General features: G+C 34.7%; 1 protein-coding gene and 1 non-coding gene across 4 annotated transcripts in view; one reads left to right on the top strand and one right to left on the bottom strand.

The window, feature by feature from the left end:
• Positions 1 to 26,539, top strand: part of LOC108608094 (tyrosine-protein kinase Btk29A) — a 39,760-nt gene that overhangs the window by 6,693 nt on the left and 6,528 nt on the right. For 2 of the 3 annotated variants that reach the window (XM_017999298.1, XM_033294915.1), the window contains exons 3-5: positions 10,653 to 10,748; positions 10,820 to 11,012; positions 11,184 to 11,330. In XM_017999298.1, coding sequence (XP_017854787.1) covers positions 10,653 to 10,748; positions 10,820 to 11,012; positions 11,184 to 11,330 — 436 coding nt within the window. Of the gene's footprint in view, positions 1 to 10,652; positions 10,749 to 10,819; positions 11,013 to 11,183; positions 11,331 to 20,933; positions 21,129 to 26,539 lie in introns of those variants that run through there. The other variant, XM_017999299.2, reaches the window with a different exon arrangement.
• Positions 3,212 to 3,284, bottom strand: Trnak-uuu. The gene has a single exon. It is a non-coding gene; the product is annotated as a tRNA-Lys (tRNA).

Raw genomic sequence — 26,539 nt, 5'->3', positions numbered from 1 at the left:
TGTCTTACTCACGAATTGACACCTTTTTGGGGTCCCCCCACCCCTCTCAGCTTAAAGCTGATTTCTTTGGAATTACCAACGCACGCAGTCCGCTGACAAATTAACGCACATTCTCTCACTCTCTCGATCTTTATGCGTATACGCCGGGTGGTCTTAGCCCCAAATGCAGCAGCAGCAGCGACTTCAAACCTATAATCTGCTTGCAAGTCGCGTGTTGTGTGGTTTTGAATATGAAATTGGCGCCAAAGCGTAAATGTTTCTTGATAAAGCCGCAAGACACTGACAGATGTGTCGCCTTGTTGGCTAAAACCGAAAATGTTGTCTGCTCCTTTTGGCTTAAAGCCACCACAGCTGACGCTTCTTTGTGGTCAAGCAGCTGCTAAGCGCAATTAAAGTTAAGCGCTCGCTGCTCTATACTAAGCTGTTCTTAATGATGCATAACACTTTCTATAGTTTTGATTGCTTTACAGCTAATTAGGGCCCATTCGAAAAGCTGATTTGAAACAGCAATTTGATTTAGGAGTTGTTACTTCTTGTTTCAAATGCTAATTTAGGCCATAAAGCGTTTGATTGGGGAAATGAGTTGGGAGTTTACTTTGGCTTTAGCGCAACTAAGTTAAAATAGATATATATAATTAGTTTATTTTTTATATTCCTTATCTTAACTCTACTTTCTGAAGTATGAAGCTTATTCTGATTAAATATAAAGGCAATTCTGATTAAAAGATTTAGGAATTAGAACCTTATGCCCAAGCAAGCTAAACCTGTAGAACTGGGTACTAGTTCGTGGGTGGTTAATTCACTGCTTACTTACTAGTTAATCAGCTCTAGTTACTTTACTCTATCTACTCTTAGCAATATGAATATTTTTATATGAATTATGCGGAATTTGGGTCAATTGCCACCACATTGTTTACGGGTAACTAGTAAATGATGATTACAATTAGGGTTGGTGCAAAGAGTGGCTACAGCGAACTAGTGAAAGGTGTGCACACGTTGAGCTAAGTAAAGGGGTAAATAGAGTCACTTTATCCACTTAGGAAAATTGGAATATCATGGCCAATCGACTCCTCTAAGAATGTAGGGCTAATATAAAAATTATGCATATTTTTAAATTTTTTATATATATTTACTTTCTAATATTTTTGTAATTTTTATTTACGGTTAACTCTTATTACCGAACTCGACTCTTTTAACAAATTAGGCAACTTATAAAAAATATGCATATTTTAAAATTTTTATATATTTTATTTTTTTATTTACTTTTAACTCTTATAGGCCGAACTAGCTTTAGCTTTAGTTTCTAAAGCGTTATCCTCTTGTACAGTGGAGATCATAGAAAAAATATGCATATTTTTAAGTTTTATATATTTTTTATATATTTCATATTTATAAATATTTTCTAATAATTTTTGTAATTTTTTATTTACTGTTAACTCTTATTGCCAAACTATGTAGCTTTAGTTTCTGCAGTGTTAAACTGCTGTTTAAATTTATTGCTAATTTTATAGCATCCCAAACGCAATTTTATTGCAAAATTTACAATTTTGTTAAAGTAAAATTTTTATAGCTGCTGCTGCTGCTGGCAGCTGCTGCCTGCTGACTAATTGGCCAACATTTTGACCACTTTACATGTCGGCCAAGCCCTTTCGATAAACACTTGTAGTACAATTATGAATCATGAGGCGAGAAAAGGTAACAGAGCAAGTGAAACCTGTTGGTCTGGGCCTGGTCTGCGGACATGATTTGACTATTAACGGTATGTCTGGCAGCTGATTCATCCAGTCAAGTGTCCGAGCAATGAGCCTAAGCTTTAAGAAAACTTAATCCAAAGCAAGTGTTTGGACTCATAAACAAAACGTTTAATTGGAATTATGTTTAAATATAAACGCCTTTCTGTTGAATTCAAAAACAGTGAGAGGGACAAGCATTTAAAGTTTTAGTTTCAGTTTCTACTTTATTGGCTTTATCGCTTCAGCTATTTCCGCTGCTGTTTGGGCCGTTAATTTGAAGATCACGCGCGACGCAACAAAAACCACAAAACCAAATCGAAGCGATTCCAATAATTAGAAATCAAAGCCGGTTAGAGTGAGACCCAAAAACAAAATCACAGACGACGACAACGACTCTACCAAAGCTTGTCTACTTAACGTATTCAGCATAAAAATAAATAAAATTATATTTGTTATCATGTATGTTGGCCGCTGTCCACTGCAAGCTTGGCTTACAGTTCGGGCCAGGCTGGGCATGATTGATCTTATCGCCGGCAACTGCGACGCGCGCATGAGTCATCATAAAAAACAATCAAAAAACATAAAGTCTGGGCCAACATCTTCTTCACAAGTTGTTAGCTGCGTTTTTGTTACTTTATGGCCCCGAACAAGGGATTTAAGTTCATAACTCAATGGACGTCTTGGACTCTACTGAAGTTAAAGCTGCGTGTGAGATGAGCGATTTACTTACCATGAGAAAAGTTAAAACATTTTATAGTTTTTTGTTAAAATTAAAACATTTCCAAAGTCAAGCAGCTAGAAAATTAAGTTGCAATAAAAATATTTCAAGCAACATAATTTTTGTACCACTGTGCGCTGCGTATGTGTGTAACTGTAAAAATATGCCAAACAATTGTCCGAGTGCCGCCGCTGTCCAGTTGATAAATTGTTTTGCATTCGTTTCCGTTTAAAATGTTTAAAAAATACACTCACCAAAATTTCACCAATATATTCGTTTTTCCAACGAATCTGTCAAGCTTATCAAGCTTGGAATTGTGGCACGTATAAATTGCAACACGGTTGCACATAGGCCAGCGTATGATTCAATCAGTTTGGCATCCGCCCCGTTTCCGGTTAAAATTACACTTGGCTGGTAGCCACCACCAGAGCCTGAGCCTGCCTGGCTGCCAAACTAAATCCTCCTACAGTTTTGTGTGTTGTCTACAAATTTTTTTTTATATTTTTTAGGGCGTTGCACACTCATCGCTCAGCTGAAATTTGTATGCGTGTGCAGCATGCGCTTTGAACATAAAAGCCGAAGCTACACACACAATTTTAATGCCGCAGGCGCGTCTGTCTGTCTGTCTGTCTGTCCTTTGGTGCTTTACTGCCTTTGCTAATTGCAGCATTTTTTTATGAATGAATTTTTTCAAGCCCGCCAGCAATTTCCCACACGCACAAAAAATTTATAAATAAAAAAAAAATTTGCTAAAAAGTTTCGCCCGAGCAGGGACTTGAACCCTGGACCCTTGGATTAAAAGTCCAATGCTCTACCGACTGAGCTACCCGGGCACTTGCTAATTCTGCCGCTAGAGTCGCATAAGAGACCAAGCAGCAAAGAGAGCACGCGCAAAAACTAAAGAGCGCAATTTGCGCGCGTGTGTGTGTGTGTGTGTTTTGAGTTGTTTTTGTTGCTAGCTCGCTCTAACGCGCTAAAAATAGCAGCAAAACACATGCGATTTATAATTTGTTGTCAAATGCTTTTTGTTTTCTTTTTTTTTTTGCTTTGCATATTTTTATTGCATACTTATTTTGCAGTATTGGATAACGAGTTAATTATGCGCAACGTACGACTAATTGGCTAAAAATTTAAAGAGTGCCGCTTAGCTAATTGCTAACTTTAAGCAAAGAGCATAGAATATATTTGTGCTTCTCTTAAATATTAAATTCAAACTTACTTGCAGTTTTTAGTGCATATTAAACTATTTTTAAGCATTAGCAACAGTTCTACGCTCATTAGCATGCGAATTAGTTTTGTCTTATTAATTTAAAAAAAATATATATAAAAAAAATTATATTTTCAGTAACAAAAATTAAATAAGCAAAGCACAAAAATCATTTTAAGCAAAAAATATTATTAAATGCACAGCTTTAACATAAATTAAATCAGTAAGGCTGTATAATTTTTTTAAAGCTATGCAACACTGGTGGGTTAAATAAAATTAAATAAGTTAACCACAAATTATTATGTTAAGCAATAAATATTATTATTTTTATTATATTATATTATTAAATCATAAGGGCTGTATCATTTTTTTAAAGCTATGCAACACTGCTGTGAAATGGGTTAAAAAAAATTAAATAAGCAAACCACAAATTATTTTAAGTAAAAAATATTATTAAGTGCTAGCTTAAATCATAAGGGCTGTATTATTTTTTAAAGCTATGCAACACTGGCCTGAAATGGCTTAAGACTAATTCCGCACATAAAATTGTAATACCTAAAAATTCTTAGCTGCAAGATAAAACTACATACTAGTATTTTAAATAAGTTTTCTACGTAATGCCATAAATTTAACGTCATGTCAATTAGTTTAAGGCCTTTTCTACAATTGCTAGAACTACAGTGGAACGACCTCCTCAACGCTTCTGGAGTGAAGTGTTGTGTTGTGTTGTGTTGTGTGCATGAGATGCATTTATCAAAAACATAAAAATAAACACAAATTGCCTTTGGAAATGGACAAAGAGTCAAAGCGGCGACGGCGACGGCTGGCAAAGTATTTAAACAGCTAACCAAGCGTAGCACGCCATGGGTGTAGAGCAGGGGGAGGGGAGGGGTAGAAAATGCCTGTGCGTAGGGGTTTTTTCCACAGCTGTCAAAGCGGAGCAACCTCAACGGCAATAATTATGTATTGTGTGTCTGGGACTGAAATTGAGTATAGAAGGAAAATTTCTTGTCTTGTGACCTTATGACTGACAATTTCCTTTAGCTTATAGCATTTACCTTTCAATTATGCCTGTCTCTCACTCTCTATCTCTCTTTGTCATTTTCCGGCCTTAGACAAGTTTTCCATATGTTTGTTTAATACGTTTTAAGCGCTTTTTAAGCGTTCAAGTCACGTTTTTCATATTTATACGTCGAGCATGTGGCAAGACTTGAGGTCGAGCTGAGGGCAGGGAGTGGGGGGCAACTATTTTGGCTGATTGATCAGCGGCTTGGCTCGATGTTTATCTGCGGCCGCAGCTTTGTGTTTGAATTTTCTTTAAATTTAATTATTGAACTTTCGTCTTTTTTCTTTTGTTATAAACGCAGGCGTTGCTTATCATTAATGTTAACGCCAACGCGCAAACTGCTCACAAGAAATTCCAACGAAATCTGCAGTTCATGCATGGGCGACGCTTTCCCAGGAGCCGAACGCCAGCAAATTATAGCGTAGGCTTTAAAATAAACATTAATATGCAACTAGTGCTAGTTTTATATGTAATGCAAATTTCTTCAAAAAGGAAGTCATCAAGACGGGCCAACACAGGAAGCAACATGACGCAGCAGTTTTCACAAACCATTTAATTATAGTTAACATAATAGATCAGCCAAGCATATCCTGAGAATTTCGTTTTCGTTGGAAAATAATTTATGTGAATTTTTTGAAGTATCAGAAAAGTCTGTTGAACTTTACTTAGGCCATGAAATTGAAAAACCATTAGCTGCATTTTGTTTTCTTTTATTACAGTTATAATTTATATGAGACAATTTTTCAATCGTACAGCGCACAGTGGGGCGCTGGCATTATCAATCATTTGGTGGCCGCCGCCACGTGGGGCACGCTGGCGGTATCAATCGCTAGTCGTCGCATTCGTTACGCAGCTCAAAATGCAACATGCAACAACATTAATCAACATTGAAAGGTTGAGGCAACAAACAAGTGTTGGGCAGCGGGGTGGGGAGCGCTCAACTCGTAGGTGTGTAGACTTTGATGCTCCAGCTCAAGTTTGTTTGATGCGTTGCTGAATTGCCTCATTAGCTGCACAATTTGAATGAAACAGACATAGAGAATACTTAGCCTGGGCTCAGAAAGGAATTTCAATTCATAGATTTGCTTTGCTACAATTTGTAATTAGGCGCAACCAATTGTAGAAAATCAATTGATTGAGCTTTGGAATTAAAACTAACTGCAATTTAAAATTAAATAGAAAGCTTAAACCATAATTAGTAATAATTATTGCTTGGTTGAATTATAATTATATTAATGCCCAGTCTTTATTAAACTGCATTAAACAAAATTTGCTGATCGCTATTAATTTGTATTTTTATTTTGTTTTAGTGTCGGCTTATGGCAACAACATGAAACTGCAATAATTTGTTTATAATTTTAATTTGTGTGCAGCATTAAAAAATAGTTATTAACAACACGTGCAGCTAATTTCTTTAGCTAACTTCTTTATAAACCTCCCAACAAATTTATTAAGAATTACACTGAACTGCAAAGCAAAACTTTTGACAATTTGAACACCATAAATTTTTATTTATTTAATGTTGACTATGCACAGTCGGCGATAAATGCAAAAAAATAAAAACAAAGTATTTAAAATTAATCAATATAAATAGTAAAATTTAAAGAGAAAATGAATAAAATATGTATATAATTTATATACAAATTTATGGGTCTGCAAAATAAAACTTTTGACAATTTTGTTAGCAAAGATTTTTATTTATTTAATGTTTACTATGCACAGTTAACGATAAATTAAATGAATTATAAAAAAATATTAAAATTAATTAACATAAATACTAAAATAAAAAGTAAAGGAAAAAAAATATATGTATATAATTTTATATATTGCAAAAGTTAAACAGTCCCAACATTCGCTCCCAGAATTAAGAAAAATTCAAACAATTTATTTAGTGGGTGTTAGTTATTAATAATTTATAACACTAGTTGATAAGTAAGACAATTCTCAATGTTGCCTGCAGTCAATTTAAAATTGTTAAAGTTGACGTCAACATTGACTTACTTTTCAACTAGTTTATCTACCAGAATATCGTTAATTCGACAATGAAACATTTTGTGAACTTACTTAAATATTTAAGTATCAATATAAAGAAATATAAGTAGCAATATAAAGATCTCTTAACGTTAAAGTCTCAGTATTGTTAGAAAAAAAAGAATTCATAATTTTGTTGAGCAGTGTAATTTATGCTATTGTCTGGCATTTTAACGTTTTGTGACTTTAAATGCAATTCTCAATATTCAAGCTATGCCTAACGACCTTAAACCTATTCTCTTTTACATTCTCACTCTCTTGCTCTCCCTCTCCCTCACTCTGTCTCTGGCTTAACTACTTTTCCATTCATACAATGGCAATTTTCACTTAATCGCTTGGCTCTCCTTGTTGTAGCCATTTCCACTTCCCACTGTGTTTGCTGCTCTACCTGGCCACGTTGCACTTGTTGTCGTCGTCTTTGCATTTTGCTTTGACAGCTCTTTCAATTATGCGCAGGTGTTTCAATTTGAATAGGCCCAGCCCAGGCCCAGGCAGCAGCACAAAGAACGTTTCAGCTTACAACTCGCTGTTGTCCTTTTGGGCCAACAATGTGTATTGTATTACGTTTTAAACAGGACACCAGGGTATTGGCCAAATTATTTGGCAATTGCAATTGCTTGTGGCTGCAACATTTTAATTTTACGCTAACCACGCCCACTTTGGGGCTAATTTTGATATATGCTGTTGCCTTAATTGACTTTCTCTTGAAAGGGCGCGCGGCTTTCAACTTGAATTCGTTTAAATATTTTGCTCGCCATTGTAAATCACAAACAGCTGTCAGCTTTTATATCTGGAGAGTTCAGAACTAACTACAACACGCAACCCACACACACACGCACACACACACACATAGCTGTTTTTATTAGCGGCAACATGTGTCGCGCTCTTTTTGTCAATTTGCAACATATGCACCCCACATCAGTTGAAAGTTCATTCAACCCAAAGTCCCAACACACACACAACTTGCTCAGACTTTTCATTTTCACATTTTGCATGTTTTCTATTTTTCATTTTCCATTTCAATTTCAATTGCTAGTTGCCAAGTTGGCAGTTCCTTTTTGCTTTATGAGCTATTCAGCGTAAAAACTGGCACAACATTTAAAATGAGAAAAATTATAGCTGCATGGGCGGTGAGGGGGGCTGGGCAGGAAGCGTTAGGCAAGCCTTTGACTGACAGTTTCTCCTTCCTCAAAGTCTCTTAACAAATTATAGAGTTACTGTTATTTTCTAACAAAAAGTAGGTCTCTGTATTTAAAGCAGTTGCAAGTTGCTTTAATTAGTTTACTTTATCAAAATATGAGGCTGACCCTTTTAATAATAAGCACTAAAAATAAAATACGCATATTTTTCTCGATGAAACATTTTTTAAAACTAATTGGGATTATTCTAAAATATTTTTTGAAGCGACAAAACATTTTTTTTTATCAAAACTTGTTGCTATGTATTTTTGAAAAATATTTTAAAGTTTTAAAAATAAAATTCGCGTATTTTTCTATATAAGGAATTTTTTAAAACTAATTGGGGTTATTCTACAACATTTTTTAAAATGATAAAACAATTTTTTGTCAAAACTTAGCGCTAAACATTTTTTAAAAATATTAATAAGGCTTAAGCACTAAAAATAAAATACGCAGATTTGTTTCTATTACTTTTTAAAACTATAAAAATTTTTTTTTATTAAAATATAGTGTTTTCATTCTCAAAAATATTATAAATTATTAAGCGCTAAAAGTATTTTCAGTTTTTTTTTTTCAAAATCCGTTTTATGCCTTTATTAGAAATATTATTTAATTCTTAAATTTAATTTAACATTATTATTCTTAAAAATGTTGAGCACTTTACAAATAATTTCTTCAAGTGTATAATAAATTACTTAACAGCTCTAACAAATTTAGCCACAACTACTCAGCATTCAACTAAGTCGTATCTACGTAATTATCATCATCATCATAATCTTAATAATTTCTTTTCTCAAATTAGCGGCAATTGAATGTTTGCGTTTTGTATTTTTTCAAGTGCGTTTCAATTTCAATTTCAATTGCTGCTGCTCCGGGGCTGTCCAAGTTGATTTTTCATGTATTTTCGTTTGTTTTGTTTTCGAGTTTCTTTTCCTGCTTACGACTTTGCTTAACCCAATTGAAATTTGTTTGGAGTTTTATGCACAAATTTTTTATGTATTTGCTGTTGTTTGGGTTCTGTTTATTATTTTTTTTATCAACTTGAAAAAAGCTGCAAAAGGAAGTTCAATTTTTTTAACGACTACACTTAGAGCTCTGCCTACCCTTTGCTGTCTGCCCCACTCCCCCGCACGTCTGTCCACATGCTAAGCTGCTGCCCTCATTTTTTGCTTTTTTTTTTTTGTATGTTTTCTCCTATTTAAAATCGTCTTTTCTTGTTGTTTATTTGAGGTCTTTGTGTCAACTTCTCGTTGTAGCTGCTAAAGTTTTTTTTTATGTTCACTTTTGGATTTATTTTTTCTGTTTTTTTTTTGTATTGAGGTTGCTGCGATAAGCCAAGAGGTTAAGACGACGTGCTTATCTCGCCCCTTGCTGCTGACGCTGCGTGTATTAAAGTGATTTAGCTAAAGTGCCTCAAAAAAAAAGTAAAACAAAGTAATGTTAAGCAATGTCTTAGCGCTTGTCGCGCTGTCTAAGTCAATTAGGCCAATTAGCTGCTAACTTAATTGAGCTTGCAGCGCTTCAGACTATGCACAATTGAAGTCCTCCCTATCCTTCAAGCTGCAGGCCAGGCACACGTGCAAATTTTTACCCTTTGCCCAGGACATTGCTTGAGTGCCAACCAAGTGGAATGCCACAAGCGCTTAAGTGTATCAAGAAAAAGTAAAAAGAAGTTGACGTTGAATTTTTGTTGACACTTTTTATTATGCGCTGCTCCCCCCTTTGGGCTTGTGTGGCACTTGTAAGGGCTTATTAGCTTTATTTTGTTAAAGTTAAATGACAGTGAAAGCTCGCTAATTGCAACTTACAGTCACGAACTAGCAGCTACAGTTTTAATTGCTTGTCTAAGTTTGAAAAATGTCAACTAATATAATATTTATAGTAAATACAACTCTACAGTTGCTCAAGTCTGTATTGATTTAATTTTTAAAACTGTTCAGAGTTGCCAGAAAGAAAATTTGCAAGCATACAAATTTAACTACACATAAATTTCTTTAGGTTTTATAAAATCACAAATTTAAATACATGCTGCCTTATTTCATAAATTAGCATTATAATTTGCTATTTCATAACAAAGTTTGATATATTTCTATTATTTTCTAGCTATTTCTAGCTAGTATTTAGAAAATTTGAGCTTAGCTCAAGCTAAAATCGCTCGAATCTAAATTGGTTTGCATTTTAGCTTTTTTCAAGCTACTATTTTCAAATATATTGAGCTTAGCACCTCGAGTTGCTCGATTCTTTATTGGCTACATATTTTAAATAGCTTAGCAATTATAAATAAAATTTTTAAGCTTAAAAATACTTGCATTTTATATTAAAGTAAAATTGATTAGAATTTAGCTTTATACAAATTTCGTACAAGTTTAAAAAGACAAGACATATTTTATATCACAGCGAAAAATTCGTAGTTTGCTATTGTTTGAAATATATCGCTTCAAAACTTTTCATTTTAGCTTGTTTCTAGCTACTATTAGCTTAGCTCAGGCTAAAGTCTATATTTTAAATTTATTATAAATTATTAATAAAATTTTTTTTAATTTTTTAATATTTTTTAACTTCCTATTAAAATATTAGATTAGAATTTAGCTTTTCTTTTTATCTTAAATGTAACTTGGCTGCAAATCGTAAATCTAATTTAAACTAATTTTCGTACATTTACTTTTACTGCTCTACAAAATATTTATAATGTTTGGAACCCTTTGCCTTTCTCTTTCAGCGCCGACGTGAACGTGGTCGCATCAATTTGAAAGACGTGCGACTTGTGGAGGAGGCAACAGTTAACGGCGTGGGCGGCGATCCCTTTGCGCCGGATGTAAGTAGCGCTTGAGAATTATGATTTTGTATTTAAGATTATCGAAATGGCTTTTGCCAACCAATTACCAGGGTTATCCATTTCAAGTTGGCTACTGCGAACAGAAAGAGCAACAGCAACAGCAACCGCAACAGTTGGAGCAGCCGCTTGTTGGCGGCAACAGCGAAGGGCAGCAGGTGGGCAGAGCGGTGCCGCAGTACACGCTTTACGTGATAGCCACAAGCGAGAAGGAGCGCAGCGAGTGGATACGGGCCATACGACAAGGTGAGCAACACAGACACACAGACAAATGATGACCCCAAAACCAGCTGCTCAAGCTGAGCTGCTGCAGCTGCAGCAAACGATCGAACGATATGGCCAAATGGAATCTTTTTTAACCCAAATCTGTTCGTCTCTTTATATATTTATATATAAATTTGTATACGTATTTTGCAGTTTGCGAGGACAGCAGCACGCCCAAGTCGTATCGCTATCATCCGGGACTGTGGTCCGGCAAGAAGTGGAGCTGCTGCAAGGGCCAAACACGCAGCACCTTTGGCTGCTGTGCCGCCGCGCACTGGCGTGAGGCCAACAATAATCCAAGTAAGTTGGCATCGGCGCCATTATATAGCATAAAACTCTATTTTTATAACAAGCATATGTTGCAACATGTGGCAAGCATTCGTCATGTGGCAAACTGATACTGAACTTTCACCTCACACAGACAGACAGACAGCCCCAAACATAAATAAAAAAAATCAATCATTAGCTACAGTCAAGCCTCAGCCTCTCTTTGCTTTTGCTGCAAATTTCAACACTTTGCTGACTTCTTATTGCGACTTCAGCTCTGTCTATGTGTGTGGCCGGAACAAACATTTGTCGTCTTGCCTGGCACTTTCATCAGCTGCCTGCGAATTCCACGTAACAAACAAATAGCAAATAGCAAACAAATTTCAAAAGCTGCGGCAGCTTCTCTATTTTGCCATTGAACTTTGCTTAACTTAGATGATTCAACAAAAACAAATATTGTCTATACTTGTCAGTCGGCAGACCCAGAAGTATCTTTAATGCGGCATCAGTTATCAGCTGGGCAAGTAAATAGATAGATTATCATAGCAGCTGCTGCCGCCAAGCAGATTAGATTGATCTTAGACTTAGATATGTCAAACCCATGTTATTGATTGGAAAATTGTTTTTGTAGCAACATTTACATTGATAATGAAGGCTTAACGACTATTTTATACACTTTATATGAAAAGAAACTTAACAAACTTCTATAAATGGGTTCAAAAATTTATTGATTGAACTTTGTTACTATGGAAAAATTTTAAATGCTAATGTAGGCTTTACTGACGTTTGTATACACTTTATTTGTTTGAAAAAAATTTGTAAATGGGTTTTAAAATATATTAGCTTATATATTTATTACTGTAGGAAAATTTATATTGGTACTAAGGGCTTAACCAACGTTTGTAACCAACCATTTGCTAGTGGGTTTTAAAATATATTAGCTTATAGAATTTTAGTTGTAGCAAAATTTATATTGGTAATGAAAGCTTGACGACTTTCGTATAAACTTTATTTAGAAATTTATAATTTTCTAGTTTAAATTTCTAAGTGGGTTTTAAAATGTCTCGTAGTAGAACTTCAGGGAATTTATTTCTCCAAATATTTAGCAAGCTAGAGTTTCTACCTTTCATAAAAAATGTCCTCAAATGTCTTGCTTGCCTACAAAAGAGCATTCGACTTTGGTTTAGGATTAATTTGAAATTCTGTAGCACCCCAATAAATGGTATACCCTAATTCTAATTGTCACAAAATGTGTCACATGCATTCCCTACTCCATTTATCCTTTGTCCTCCATGCTATTTCTATAAGTTGCTGCTTAGACAGCTGTAAAATAGTTTGAGAACTTGTCTCCATTAACTCAACTCAAAGCAATTATCACGCCTGCTTGTCATCTGATTAGAGAGTTGAGAGTCCTCATTTGAGTGAGTGAGTGAGGCTTCGCTTATTGTCAGGCAGTTACAGTTGCAGTTGCAGCCTTTTAATAAGTTGAGATGACACTTTAAATTGCCGTTAAGTTGCTGCTGATGCGAAATCAGGTCGCGTTCATCTTTAATTTATCAGCCGGCGAGGGCGAAAGAGAGTGAGGGAAACAAGGAAAGTGTGCGGTATTGTCTGCAAAGCCTGCGGGTAAGCTGTCAGTTGCCGTTACAATAAATTAGCTTGTCATTGGGTGTAATCTTTTGGCAGCTACGCCCGCGCACTCAGCACCCCAAAGGAAAAAGAGTACAAAGGCCAAAGCTGCAGCGAGCGTTAGTGCTGAGCATTAATTTGATTAATTGTATATAAAATATAGAACGTTAATAAATGATTAAAATTAAAAGTTCTGAAATGCAAAGCTAGCAATGTATTGGTTTATTTAATTAAATTCTATTTTAGCTTGCTGCGTGATTACTCGTGACTATCGCTAACTATCGTTATCGCTAACTCACCATCGCTGCCGAACTTCTGATCAGCTGAAATTAATTATGCCTTCATCCTACTACTTCTTCTTCTTCTCTTTTTTCGCCTGTTGACTTTCGCCCGCGTGCTTTGCGTGCTGCTTTTTGCATCTTTTGGGGCTTGGCTGCTGCTGTAATTAAAAACACACACACGCACACTACGACGCTTGTGCTTGCGGTGTGGAAATTACAGCTAGCCGCTGTTTAACGATGCCATTGCCTTCCACACTCATTCCTCACTGCCTCCCCCCCTCTGACTCCTTTTCTACAGTTTTGTCAAGATTTATGCGCCTTGTTTTAAGTGCTTCGAAAATAGTCTCATGTCTGTGATTATCAACTGTTGTTGTATGCTCAGTCATAGAAATAGTCATAAAAACCAGCTCGTCTAATAACGCAGCCAAGCCTGCCGAAAAAAATCAAACTTTTTTCTAAAACAAACAAAATTTCTATTAACTTGTGAGTTTGGTTTCAGTTTCGGCGCAACTTGCTTGCAGTTTTTTTTTTTTTAGTTTTTCGTCAGGTTTTCGGACACCCCCGCGGAGTTGAAGTTGTGTAGTGTTCCTTGAAGTTGAGAAAACTGGTTTACAGTTTGGGCATCCGAAAAGCCAGTTCGATATTTAAGAGTAACGTCAAAGAGCGAAATTTCGAAACTGGTTTCCAAGCTGGCCAATTGTTGTTATTGTTGTGGCACAGCCGCGGGGCTAAAATGGAAAAAGTAAACAAAATACAAAAGATACATATGTATATAGACTTTGAATGTGTGTGTTTGTGTGTGTCTAGTAGTGTGGCGCGTGGTGTGAGCGCGGCAGCGGGGAGAGAGCTAGAGAGAGCGCGAGAGCGCGGTGGCGAGAGCATGTGCAATGAACTTGCTCAGGATGTTGAAGGCGCATCAAAAAGTGCCTTAAGCGTTAGTTACGTTCTGAGCTGCAGTTCGAATGTCGTCGCCGTTTTTTGATTAATACATACACACACACACACATGCATAGAAAGCTGTCAGTGAGTGTGTGTGTCTGTGTGTGTGATAAGCATCTACGCATAAACAGTGGGCTGCAACTTTGCGCTCGTTTCGTAGCATTTGAAAGTCACAAATGATTGTAATTAGGCGCTTTTGTTGCTGTTGCGTCTGCTTCAGCATAAAGAATATAGCTATCGGTTCAGTCGGGTGATTGACCATGAAAAGAGCCAGAACGCTGTGTGCAGAGTTGGCCCAAAACCCAAAGCCAGACAGCAGCAAAAAAATATATATACATATATATTTATATACGACGCGCTTTTTACCTTTTTGTTCATGCATCTTTGACTGCTGCTTCTTCTACTTGGCTGCGTCTTACCCCCCTCTGCGCTCTATGCCCGCCCGCTTAATATGATTGTTTGGGCTACTAGCAGCTCCTACCCATGATTAATGATGCGTTGCTGTTGTGATTCGTTCTAAACGTGGGAAATGCTTTTGGAGCTTTACGCTCTTTCGCTTTGGCACGCAATTTTTATTTTTGGCGTTAGCCTTTTACCAATTAATCTTGCCAGCCATTTGACAACTGTTTAGGCCTCTAATAATCAACATTTGATGATTGTTTTCAAACCAGCTGTGTGTGCATTGCCGCCGGCCAAATAAACACAAATTGTTTGTTATGTTAATTTCACAGTTTACAACAAAAATAAGCTCACTAATTGCTTAAGAACTAATTGTATATGTCTGTGTGCTCCTCCAAAATGTTTTTCCTAATTGCGCCATATTATTGGCATTAGCTGTTGTTGTTGTTTTTGTTACACTGTTGCTCTCTTGTCTCCATCTTCATTCTTGGCTGGCAGCCAAAAGCTGCAACCAACTTCCCCAATCCACTTCAGACTTCAGTTTGCCCACAAAAAAAAAAGAAAACAAAAACAAAAAAGCAAACAAATGCTAGCTAGCATGTAAAAGTGCATGGGCTGGGCATGCACGACTAGCGTATGCCCTACACTGCAAAATAAATGAATGTAATGCGGCTTATTATTAATAAATATTTATTGTGTAACAAAAATATATAATAATATATTTTATAAAGTAAATTATTAACAATATGCTCAGAATTAAATTTGTTTTTTAAATGCAGTCCAAAACAAAATCTTAATTTCGTTATGCCTTTTTTTACTCGCGGCAACTTCCTGCTAATGGCTGCGCTCTGCCTGCCCCTCCCTCTCGCTTGCACACTCTCTTGGTTGTGCGTCGAATGCCAGCAAATTTAACAACTTTTAGAACTTTATCTGTTTTGTTGTGCGCCTTGCATGCTTATTAACTAACACGCTCTTAACCTCTCATGCTTATGCTATCTCTTTTCTTTGCATTGCAGGTACGTATACAAAAGCTAAGTCTAACTGTAACTGCTGCATGCGTTCGCATGTTTGGGGGTATGGGTAAGTGCAAGTGTGCTCATTGATTTGCCTAGGCTCCAAAAGCAGCAGCAGCAAGAAGAGAGACAACAGTGTGTGTGTGTGTGTACAGCAACGACTGCGCTGAGTTCTTGTTGCCTGCTCTTTGTTTATGTACTTTTTTCTGTTTCTCCATGAGCGCAGCAAGCAAAAAGAAGAACAGCAACAACAGCTATCCAAAATGCAGAGCTCCATTCTATACATATACATAAACTCCTATGCGCGCTCGCGCTCTCTTGCTGACTCTCGCGCTCTCTCTCTCGCGCACGCCCTCAACTGGCTTTGTGTGCTGCTGCCTCTGCGATCGTTTCTTAGTCTTCGTTTTAGTTCACAGTTGCTTACGAGCCGTCTTTGAGTGCGCAACAGACTTGAACGCGCTGCGCTCTGCGTTTTGTTTTAATCACGTTGTTTAACTAATTTTATGCGTTTTTAAAGTTTCGGTTGTAGTCGCGTGTGCCATTCCCAAATGTGATTTTAAAATTGTATTGTTGTTGCAAGATTTGTTCAATCATTTTGTCGCGATTTGTCGGGCGACAATGTCAAACGTCATGCAATGATTATAATCCAAGCTAGCACACAGTCATAGTTTACAGTTAATTGCATTTGTTAATGTTAATGTGCAAAACGTGGCGGCAACAAAATGTAAAATAAATAAATAAGCATATAGATTATAATAATACGCCGATATATAACACACAGTGAAGTTCCCCCCACAAAGTGATTTCAAGTGTTTAAAAAACTGTTATACAACAACAACAAAAAATGTAAATACAAACAAGCGAAAGCAAAAAAAAAAAACAACAAAGTTTAAATCATTTTGACGCCAAATGTTATTACAGCCATGCATTAATTAATAATAATGAAAATAATTCTGTTCAGCGTTGAGGGCGCATCCAATTGCATTTCTAACAGTAAAAGTGGCTTATGTCACGAACAACAAACAGACACACACACACACATACGCACAAGCTTTATTTGGGTTTGTGCAGCGATCTGGCAACGCTGTCAATGCGGCTTAAAGTTGTTTAACTTGTTTCTTTTTTGGCGTGCGCAATTTTGTGTGTTTTGTGACTTTTCGCTTTGCTGTCATTTGCTTATCTAACGCGCAACTTCTATACAAAAAAAAAACTGAGTTTTAAATATTGTTAGCTGCTGCTCGCCGTTTTTTTGGTTAATTAACTTGTACAAAAGACTCCACACAGACCATTTGAAACTTTCATGAGAACTTCCATAATAGCCCAAAAGTGAAAAGTGAATACAAGTTTTGTTTGCTTTTTTTGATTGTTTAGCTTAGCGCTGACTAAATTAACTCTTGGCTCTCAGGCACGTGTCGCTCTTAACTTGGCAATTAAAAACCAAAACATTTTTGCTGATCCTCAGTTGGCTAAATATATTGCTAGCTCTTTCTAGCACAAAGCAATTAGTGCGCAGGCGCCTAATGCAGGCTTTAAGACTTACTTAGCCATTATAATAGCAGGTAGCAGCTCGAAATTTAATCTCTGCGCGACCTTAGCACTTTGGTAATTTAATATTGCCCAACCAGCAGTCTGTCTCTGTCTCTTTTTTTGGAAAACAGGATCTTTGTTTGCAATTGGTTTTTGGTTTTCTGAGTTCTTGAGCATTTCATTTGTTTTGTTTTGTTATTTTGCTGTTCGTTTTGCTGCTTCAAGAATTTATTTGTTTTTCGTTTCAAGTTGGTTGAGGGCCAGGCACGTTTTTGGAAAAAACGCTTAAGCTTGCTTATCACGTAGTCTAGGCAGCTCATAAATTGTATTCAGTCATACAGGTTTTCAACTTAAAATTTTCAGTCTATGTTATTGTTTATTAAATATAAACTTGTGTATTAAATTAGTTACATTGATTAGTTTTGGCAGCCAAATTAACAAATTTGTTTAGATTTGCTAGAAAATTTCAAGCGCTTTTTTGTATTCAACAAAACTTGCAGCTGAATGCATTTTGCTCGCTCTCGCTCTTCGACTTGCTGTCTCGCTCTTTAACTGTTTCTTATCTGCGCCTTTAAAAGTGCCGTTTCAAATTTCAATAGAAATCAATTAAAATCTACTCATGTTCTCGCTCTCTCTCTGTCTCTCTGTGCTTGCTTTTGTCTTTAAGCTTTTGTTTTCTGCCTGCGTTCATAAGAAAGCAGTCCATAAAAAAAAGTACACACAAAAAAATACCCAACTCAAAACTCATTAAAGGTTGCCTAGAAAATTGTCGTTAAAAAGGCAGAAAATAAAAAACTAGCCACATAAAAAATGCAGACACACACAGACACACACATAGAAGTTCAATTTGTAGCTGAATGTAACCTGCTCAGGGAGTTACAAATATTTTGATAGCGCTACTGGCCAGACTCTCGAACCCAAGCCCAATTAACCTGTCTACTAATTCTTGGTAAATGCGATTGGGCATCTTTAACAAAATGAGCAAAAGGTATATGGCTTGGTATTCATATTTCGGTACGCCTGTGTGGCATTAGAGCGAGATAGCCTAAGTGTGTGTTAATTATGCGCCTTTTCCTTTGCAGCAGTTGAAAATTTCCACTTGCTGAACAGGCGGAAAATTGTGCGGCGACCAAACAGGCCAAACAACTGCAAGAGTCGAGTTTTTGTTTTTGTTTTTCTTTTACATGCATTTGGGCATGGCTAATTTATAATGCGCGCCGCCGCAGCAGTCAAGAGAGATCCTTTGGCTAACGGTTGTTAGGCCAATAAAAAGGTTGCGCTCGCTCGCTCGCTCTCGCTCTTACAAAAGGTTGTGTGGCTGCTGCACAAACAAGTTTCGGCTTCTCTTACCCCGCGCGCTCTTCGTCGCACGCTCTTTAGCACTTGATGGCTGCGCAGCCGCAGTACAACTAGTTTACCGTTAACAATTTGCAAAAGAAAATTAAGCGCAGTTGCGCTCTCGCACATTTTACGGTAAAACATTTTGTACTTTGCCTTTTCAAATTGCATTTTTATTGGCCCAAGCGTGAGGTCAAGGTCAGCTACGTGCTCATTTCATTTGCTTGACCAGCGAAAGCAGCGCTGCTCCCCCCTCTCGCGCTCACTCTCTTTGCACTCTTCAATTACCAGCGCTTACCCTTTGCGCGCTTCCTTTGCGTTCACTTTGAAAGTCACAACGCTTGACCGCTTTACACAAAAAAAAAAAAATTTTTATTATACGATTATTATTATGATTGTGTTTTTGGCAGCTTTTATTTTTTGCGGATTTGCTTTGTGCACGCTTCTCATGTTGTTTACGGAATTTTGTTGTTGTGTTGTGGCCACTTGAATCAGGTCAAAACAGTTGCTTTCTTTCACTCGACTGCCACGCCCCTAGCTCAAGAAATTTGCATTTTATATGCGCATTTCGTGCGCTTTCTTCTCGACTCTCTCGCAAGGTCAATGCTCAAATACCAAAAGTTCAATTCACAATTTTGCACTAGATTTAATAAATCAGACAACAATCAAAATCTATTCATGAGATTTTATAGACTTAAGCACTTGCGGCTCTTTTTAAACTTAATTTCACTTGGCTTGGTTTATAAATCAAAAGCAGACAGCAATTTAGCGCATATAGTAGTACTTTTTTTTATTGTGCAATAAAATTGAATTATGTTTAAAGTGCGCGCGGTTTTATCTACTTGTTTATCTAGTTAAAATTTTTATTGGCCGCTTTTTTTAATAGCAAAGAATGTTTAAGCGTAGTAAGAGTTTTTTATATATTTTGGAATTATGTGCAATATTTAAAAACATTATAAAAAAAATATTGCTGCATATAATAATACAAAAATATTTAAAAAAATACTACTGCACATATTAATAGAAAATATTTAAAAATATAATAAAAATTGTTACATAATTTTTTAAATTGAAAATATTAAAAAAAAATACTACTGCACATATTAAAAAAAATATTTAAAAAAAATATATAAAATTGTTAGAATTTGTTGCTTACATCATTTTTTTATTTCAAATTTATTTAAAAATTAATAATAAATTATATTCAAATACCAAAGCTGTATTCAAAACAATTGCATAAATAATAATAATAATAATAATAGAGTTAAATAATTTTAGAGTACAAAAGCCATAATTTGTTCTTTACTTCAAACTCAAGCGCTCATCGCTAATTGTAGTTAAATTTTAGCATTGCGAAAAAAAGGGCGGTTTGCCACGCCCATTTTGGCTGTTGCAATAACGCAAGTTGGCAATTTGTGTGTGTTTTTTGTCAAAGGTTTTTATAGTTTTTAAAGTTTGTGTGTAGTTCATTAGATTTAGCTGTTTGCTTGATTGACTTTTGATTTATTGCGTGTACACTACGTAAGTTTAAATTGTTGTTAATTATGCAGCAGCTACTTCAAGAACAGACAGCTCATTGAACTGCGCCTACGTCACACAAAGCTAGACGAGCGCACAGCTGTAGATACTTTTTTATATTTCAAGATACGCAGCTACAGATGCGGATGTGTGTGTGTGTGTTCAAGGCTTTTGTAGCAGCATCATGAGCGTGATGATTATTGTTAATAACTATTGTTAATTGAAATTAAAAGTGTTCTATTTTATTTGCAAATTATATAAAATCAAGTAAAGTTGTCTAGAGATGTCTTCATTACGGCAATTTAAAAAAACAGCAACAATTACTAAGCAATAAATGCAAAAGCGCAGAAAAATTGATTTCATCGATTGCTGGCAATTTGTTGCTTCATTTGTTGTTTTTTGTTTTTCTGCGTTTTTTGGGGGCAACCTCAAGCGAGTTTCATGTTCCATCATTATTATTGCAACTTCAGCATACAAAACTAACCTCATTTATTGTCATTAGGTATTGCTATTATTTATTCTACGTCTTTGTTTTTTATGCTTGCGGTGTAACAAAATTATGCACAGTGTGGCAAAAGCACTTGAAGTTAACCTTCGGGGCAAGAGTTAGAAAAATTATTAAAGTCATAAACTTCAAGCTACAATTTTTGCGCTGTAAACAGCGCACGTTTTGTTTATTGTTTAATAACATAAATCAAGTGCAAGCAGCTGAATTCAATTCAATGCTGATTGATTTATTGACAAAATTTAGAATTCAAATAAAGTTGTTGCACGTTTGATTGATTGCGCATCAGCCAAAAGCACGAAGACACTTCAAATTGCCCAAAAAAATAAAATATATTTAATAACAAATTGTTTAAACATTGCTTCCGCTTAACGCACTCAGGCCAAAGCTCTTGAACTAACGTCAAAATGATTTAAACAAGTGCAAAGTAAAAACAACAAGTTGCTAATTGAAATTATTTTGGTATAGCCTCCATTGCAAACAAATTATATAGAAAACGCGTAGAAAATTGATAATTAAAGCGTTTAACGCTTGACCGTTATGATACCCTGTGTAAGTTTGGCCGAAACGAGCGTCATTGGCAACATGAAGGAGCGCGTTAAGGAAATGAAAGTGTTTGGCTGTCGCCTCAACTTTTGGAATCACATTAGCCATAGCCTCACCAGCTCCAAGGCCAAAGAAGGTAAACAACGTATTGAATTAAACTATAATTACATTTTGAGATGAGCAACAATTTATTATAAAACATGCCGTGACATTAAATTAATGCATAACTGAATTGTTGCTATTGTTAAGCACGAATTTGAAACTAACAATTAAACCTAATGAGCGGGCAAGCAAGTTACGAGTTCGATTTCAAAACCCAAAGCATTTATATTGAAAATTATTAAATGCTTGAGCTATATAGCTTGGCAGAGTTTATCAAATTTAGCTATATATATGAATAAAATCTATTGAAGAAGAAATTTGTTAAACTTAAGGCATTTCTATTCCAAAATATGCAAGCTACACATTTTTTAAGCTCAGACTATATGCTTTAGTTATTGTTTCCAATACTAATTAATTTATTTTTGTTTTAAAGTTCAGCTAATGTTTGAATAAAACAATAATTTCGTGCTTTGGTTATTTATTTAATAAATGTGTTTACTAAAAATTGAAAAATAATGCAGAATTATTGCAGATTAGTTTTAAATTTTATAAAATATGCAATATAATTGTTTAGTTTGCTCTCAATTTCAATACATAACTTAAAAAAATATGAAATTTAAGCAGATTGCTTTCAATATTTTCAATTTTAAGCCATAACTTAAAAAAATATATAGAATTAATTTCTTAGATTTTTTTTCAATTTCAATACATCACTTATAAAAGTAGAAAATAATTATTGACAAAATTTTAAATTTTTTATACGTTGAATTTAGTCTTAAGAACTAAAAACTAGCTATATTTAAAAACTGCAGCTAATAGCAAATTGCAAGATTTCAATTTTACACTTAGGCAACTTTTTTATAACTCTATGATTAACGCTCATCTAGTAGAGCACTTGTAATTTTCACTTTGGCAAGCATAATTCATAGCTAGCGTAGATAGAAACTAAAAGTGCGATGAACACTGAAAATTGACTGCAACATATCGAATTAGATACACGCCACACCTGAACGACGACGACGACGACGACGACGACGACGATCTTGTCCGATCTGAAATGTCTGACAGGCAATATTTAGTCGATGCCTACACACAGATCTTTGCATATAGAGCCAGAGCCATCAGCTGGATGCAATTATGCTGATTATAAGGCACAGCATATGCTACAGTGAAGCTACAATAAGTTGGCAGGCAGTTATTAGAACCAGTTACAGACACGTTCGATGCCAGGCAAACGATAATCAACAATCAACGCAAGATGCAGACAACAGATGCGGCAATTGCATAATTGAAATGAATTAACCAACAGCCAAGCCCCACAACGAGTGAGTCGGCGCTATATATAGCGTATATAACTGAAACTGAAAGTGACAAGCCAAGTGTGCCAATAAAAGAATTTATATTTATTATGTGGGCGTAGCCCACGCTGCAGATGCATCAATGTCAATAAAAAAAAAGCAGACACAGCTTTAGAATTAAGTACAGTCAAACTATAAATCTGCTATATATACATATATATATGTATATGTTTGTAATTATAATTTCTTCTGCTTGCGCTTTGTAAGTTTGACAGTTAAATTGTTGCTTGACTCTAATTGTTGTTGCCTCTTGGGTCTGACTTCACCTATTTATGGCCTTTACTTAACAATGACCACAAAAATTTGCAATTTGCATTCGCAATTTGAGCCAAACGTTCAAATAGCCACTTGACTATGGGGGCAATAGACAGGCAGCCATTGTTGTTGTTGTTGTTGTTATTGTTGCAAGTTTTTTATTGTTGTGCCGGCTGCTTTAAAGTTGGTCAAGCAATTGACCAGCAGTGCCAATCAATTTTAGGTGTCTTTATACTCTATAGAGTTCAATATAAGCAGCAGGGCATATTAGTTTATTGCATGCAGTTTGTACACAAATTGAATAAAATTATTTATAAGCATATAAAAGAATATTTAGCACTTTTAATATGCAACAATGTTTTTTAGCTTATGCAAATTATTATTAATGGCTATGAACTGCGTAATATAAAATGCTTACAAAGTTATTTATATTAAAAAATATATATAAAAAATATAAAGAATTTTAGAAGTTGGCTGAGCAATATAAAGCAGATTTTTAGCTTGCACAGTGGCACAAAGTTTAAGAAAACATCTACCAACAAATCCAAAAAAAAAAATTAATACTCATTATACACTTTGACATTTTTGGAAAATGTGTTATTTTTTGTAGCATTTTTTATATTCAACAATGTTTTTTAAGTTGTAGAAATTTAATGTGTAAAAAAGTGTTGATGATGATTGTTCAATGCGATACTATCTTTATATATATACACAATATATATATTGGACATATTAGTTAATTGTGTAACAAGAAATCTAAAATAAAATTAATATTTATTTTTTGTAGTATTTTTAATATTCAGTAATGTTCTTTAAGTTGTGCGAATTTAGTGGTGATGATGATTGATCAATGCTTTAATCACAATTCTCAATTGATCGAAGTTATTAAAATAGATTTAAAAAAAACCTTAAATAAGATTTTATGTTTTTATAACGAAAAAGCCCTTAGATTATTTTGCAATTTTACAATTATTTCAATTTATTTTTCTATAATTGCTGCAATTCTTTTTATGCAAAATTAATTTGACTGTGTTTCAATTTATTCAATTCAAAAAACATGCGCACACGCTCTTTAGCGTATGGTTATCTATCGATTTGAGTCCGAGTCCCATGACTCATGACGTCACAGCTGTAAACCACAGAATCGTGCCCAAATGCAAAAACTTTTAAGCGCTGACACATATGCGCAAACATGTGAGTGCAATGTGCAATAACAAATGGGAGCAATAAAATTATTAGCCTACACACAAGTCGGGCGATAAAGACGTCAGCGCGCTGACAATTGGCAGTTGAGAATTTAAGCTGAAAACTGAGGGACTTACCCCCCAATAAACAAAACAAAGTGCGCAACCTTCAATGAAACAAGACAAACCACAATCAGCAGCTAGCCAAGCACGTTCCAACAAGAGAGGGAGAGAGAGAGAGCGGTATATATATGAGAGAGTTATTATTTAAGAACAGAAATTAATGTAAGCCAGTTGCTCAATCTTTAAAGCGCGCGCTTTAGTCTTTAGTCTTGTAATGCCAACTGAAGAGTCTGCGAACACGTAGCGACGTGTCTTGCAAAAATCTTGGAGCTTGGAAGTATCCGGTTTGCATTTTCTTTTCAACGTTTTTGTTTTAAGCGAGAGAAACGAGTTCACAGCACTAAAAATTGATAAAATAGGAAAAATATACATGCATATTTAAATATAGCCAGACCAACAATAAGAACAACAACAACAACACTTTTGACCAAGGTCGAAAGCTGCAGCAGCAACTAAAGTTGCTTATCAACTTTGTGGGATGACCAAAAGCGACAATTTACAACAAACTTACAAACGTACAAAATAATAAAAACAATAACATTGGCTGCCACTCTTAACTGTCGACCCGTTGCGCTTAAATGGTTTCATTATAAATGCATAAACAAAATCCACGCCATCAACACCCCAGAGTCGTCGCCGTCATCGTCATCGTCGTCATCAGCAGCGCCATTCACTCCGCTCCAACAACTCAAATTAATTTTTTGGAAAAGCAAAAAGCTAAACCAAAAATATTTCAGACAGCAACTTTTTGTTTTTCGAGTTCATTTGTATGCAAATCATTTGTTGTTGTTGTTATTTTTAAAAATTTATTCAGTGTTTGTTTTTATGCTGCGTTAATTTGGCCACAAAAAGCCGCAGGGGGTACAATCCCTATTAAATAGTAGTTAGTACAATGTTGCAATGCAAAATTGTTTTGAAAAATGAGCGTGGTGTTAATTAAATATGAAGAAAGTAATGAACGAATGTAGAAATGTGAGAAAATTAAAGAAAAGTTTGGGGTCATAAATGCAGCAAATATATTAACATAAATTATTTTATAATAATTATAGTAAAAAGTAAAAAACTCACACATAATTAAAATTAATTTTTTTATATTTTTCCTAAATTAATAAGCTTGCACGTATTTATTTTCTAAATAAGTAGAGGCATTAAATGTAGCAAATATATTTACTTAAATTATATTAAAATAATTTTAGCTTTCAGTAAAATATTTGAGTAAAAAAGTAAAAGTAAAAATGCTTACGCATAATTTAAATTAATTTTTAATATTTTTCCCAACTTAAACTTGCACGAATTTATTTTCTAAACAAAAATGGGCAATAAATGTAGCAAATATATTAACATAAATTATATAAAAAATTTGAGTTACTACTAAAAGTAAAAAAACACACACGTGCAGCAACAAATTAAAATTAATTTTTAATATTTATTACAATTTAAAAATAAATATAAACATCAATTATAATTATAATAATTGTAGCTTGTAGTCAACAAATCAAGTAAAAAGCAGTAAAAAAAAAAAAATTAAAATTAACTTTTTTTCAACTTATAATTAATTATATTAATATAATTTATATGACAGTAAAAAATATTAAGTTACAAGCAAAAGTAAAAGCAGCTAAATAATTTAGGTTATAGCAATAAATTTTAATATATTTTCCAACTTAAGTCAGAGTCGTTAAATATTTTCAAGCGTTCTCACTTATTCAGCACTCGCCTTTATAAATAAATGCATATTTAAATATAGAACTTGTTAGTGCTACAGCCCCATTCAAATAAATTCCGTTTGTATTTTCACTTGAATTATATTATCTAAGGCATTTACATGATGATGATCTCACGTCGTGCTTACAATTATTAACATGGCTAACAGTACTTGCTAGTTCCCCAATTAGATACGTGACTTATAGCTGTCTATAGATATATACACTATATATCGCATTTCACTTCCGTCTAAGGCTTCAACTCTAATCTGTTTAAACAATTCATCAGCGCATATCTTAATGCAAGTTGGCAAATTGCTTGCATCTAATTAAAGCAGCAGCATAGAAAAAAAAAATAATAATTTCATGTTGTTTATTACGCATGCGAATTCAAGTATTTGTTGTTTTTTGCTTTTGTTGCTATTTTGTATGCGCGTCGCGCATGCGTTCAAATGTTATTAACCTACATTTGCATAAAATTGTTACAACAACAACAAATAATAATGTTTTGCTTTTGTTTTTGCGGCTATGTTTCCTGTCTGCTTATTATTATTGTTTTTCATGCTGTTTGAACATTTTTCAACAATTTATTGCAATTACATTTCAACTGCTGAACTTAACATAACCATTAACAGCTGTTAAGTTTATGTCATTGTTTTATTTAAATTTTTGCAAATTTGTTTGACAACAATTTTCACACGCTTTTTATGAGCATCGGATGTAAACATTTAACCTTAATTTTAGCTGTTTATTTGAATTTGTCAATGCTGCGCGTACTGCGTTTGACCTTAAGACAGGTCACAACTGTTAAATGCTTTAAAG

The sequence above is a fragment of the Drosophila busckii genome, chromosome 2L, assembly GCF_011750605.1.
Source record: "Drosophila busckii strain San Diego stock center, stock number 13000-0081.31 chromosome 2L, ASM1175060v1, whole genome shotgun sequence".
Taxonomy (NCBI): Eukaryota; Metazoa; Arthropoda; class Insecta; order Diptera; family Drosophilidae; genus Drosophila; species Drosophila busckii.
Note: the sequence above shows the minus strand (reverse complement) of the source record. Positions and strands in the feature narration are given on the sequence as shown.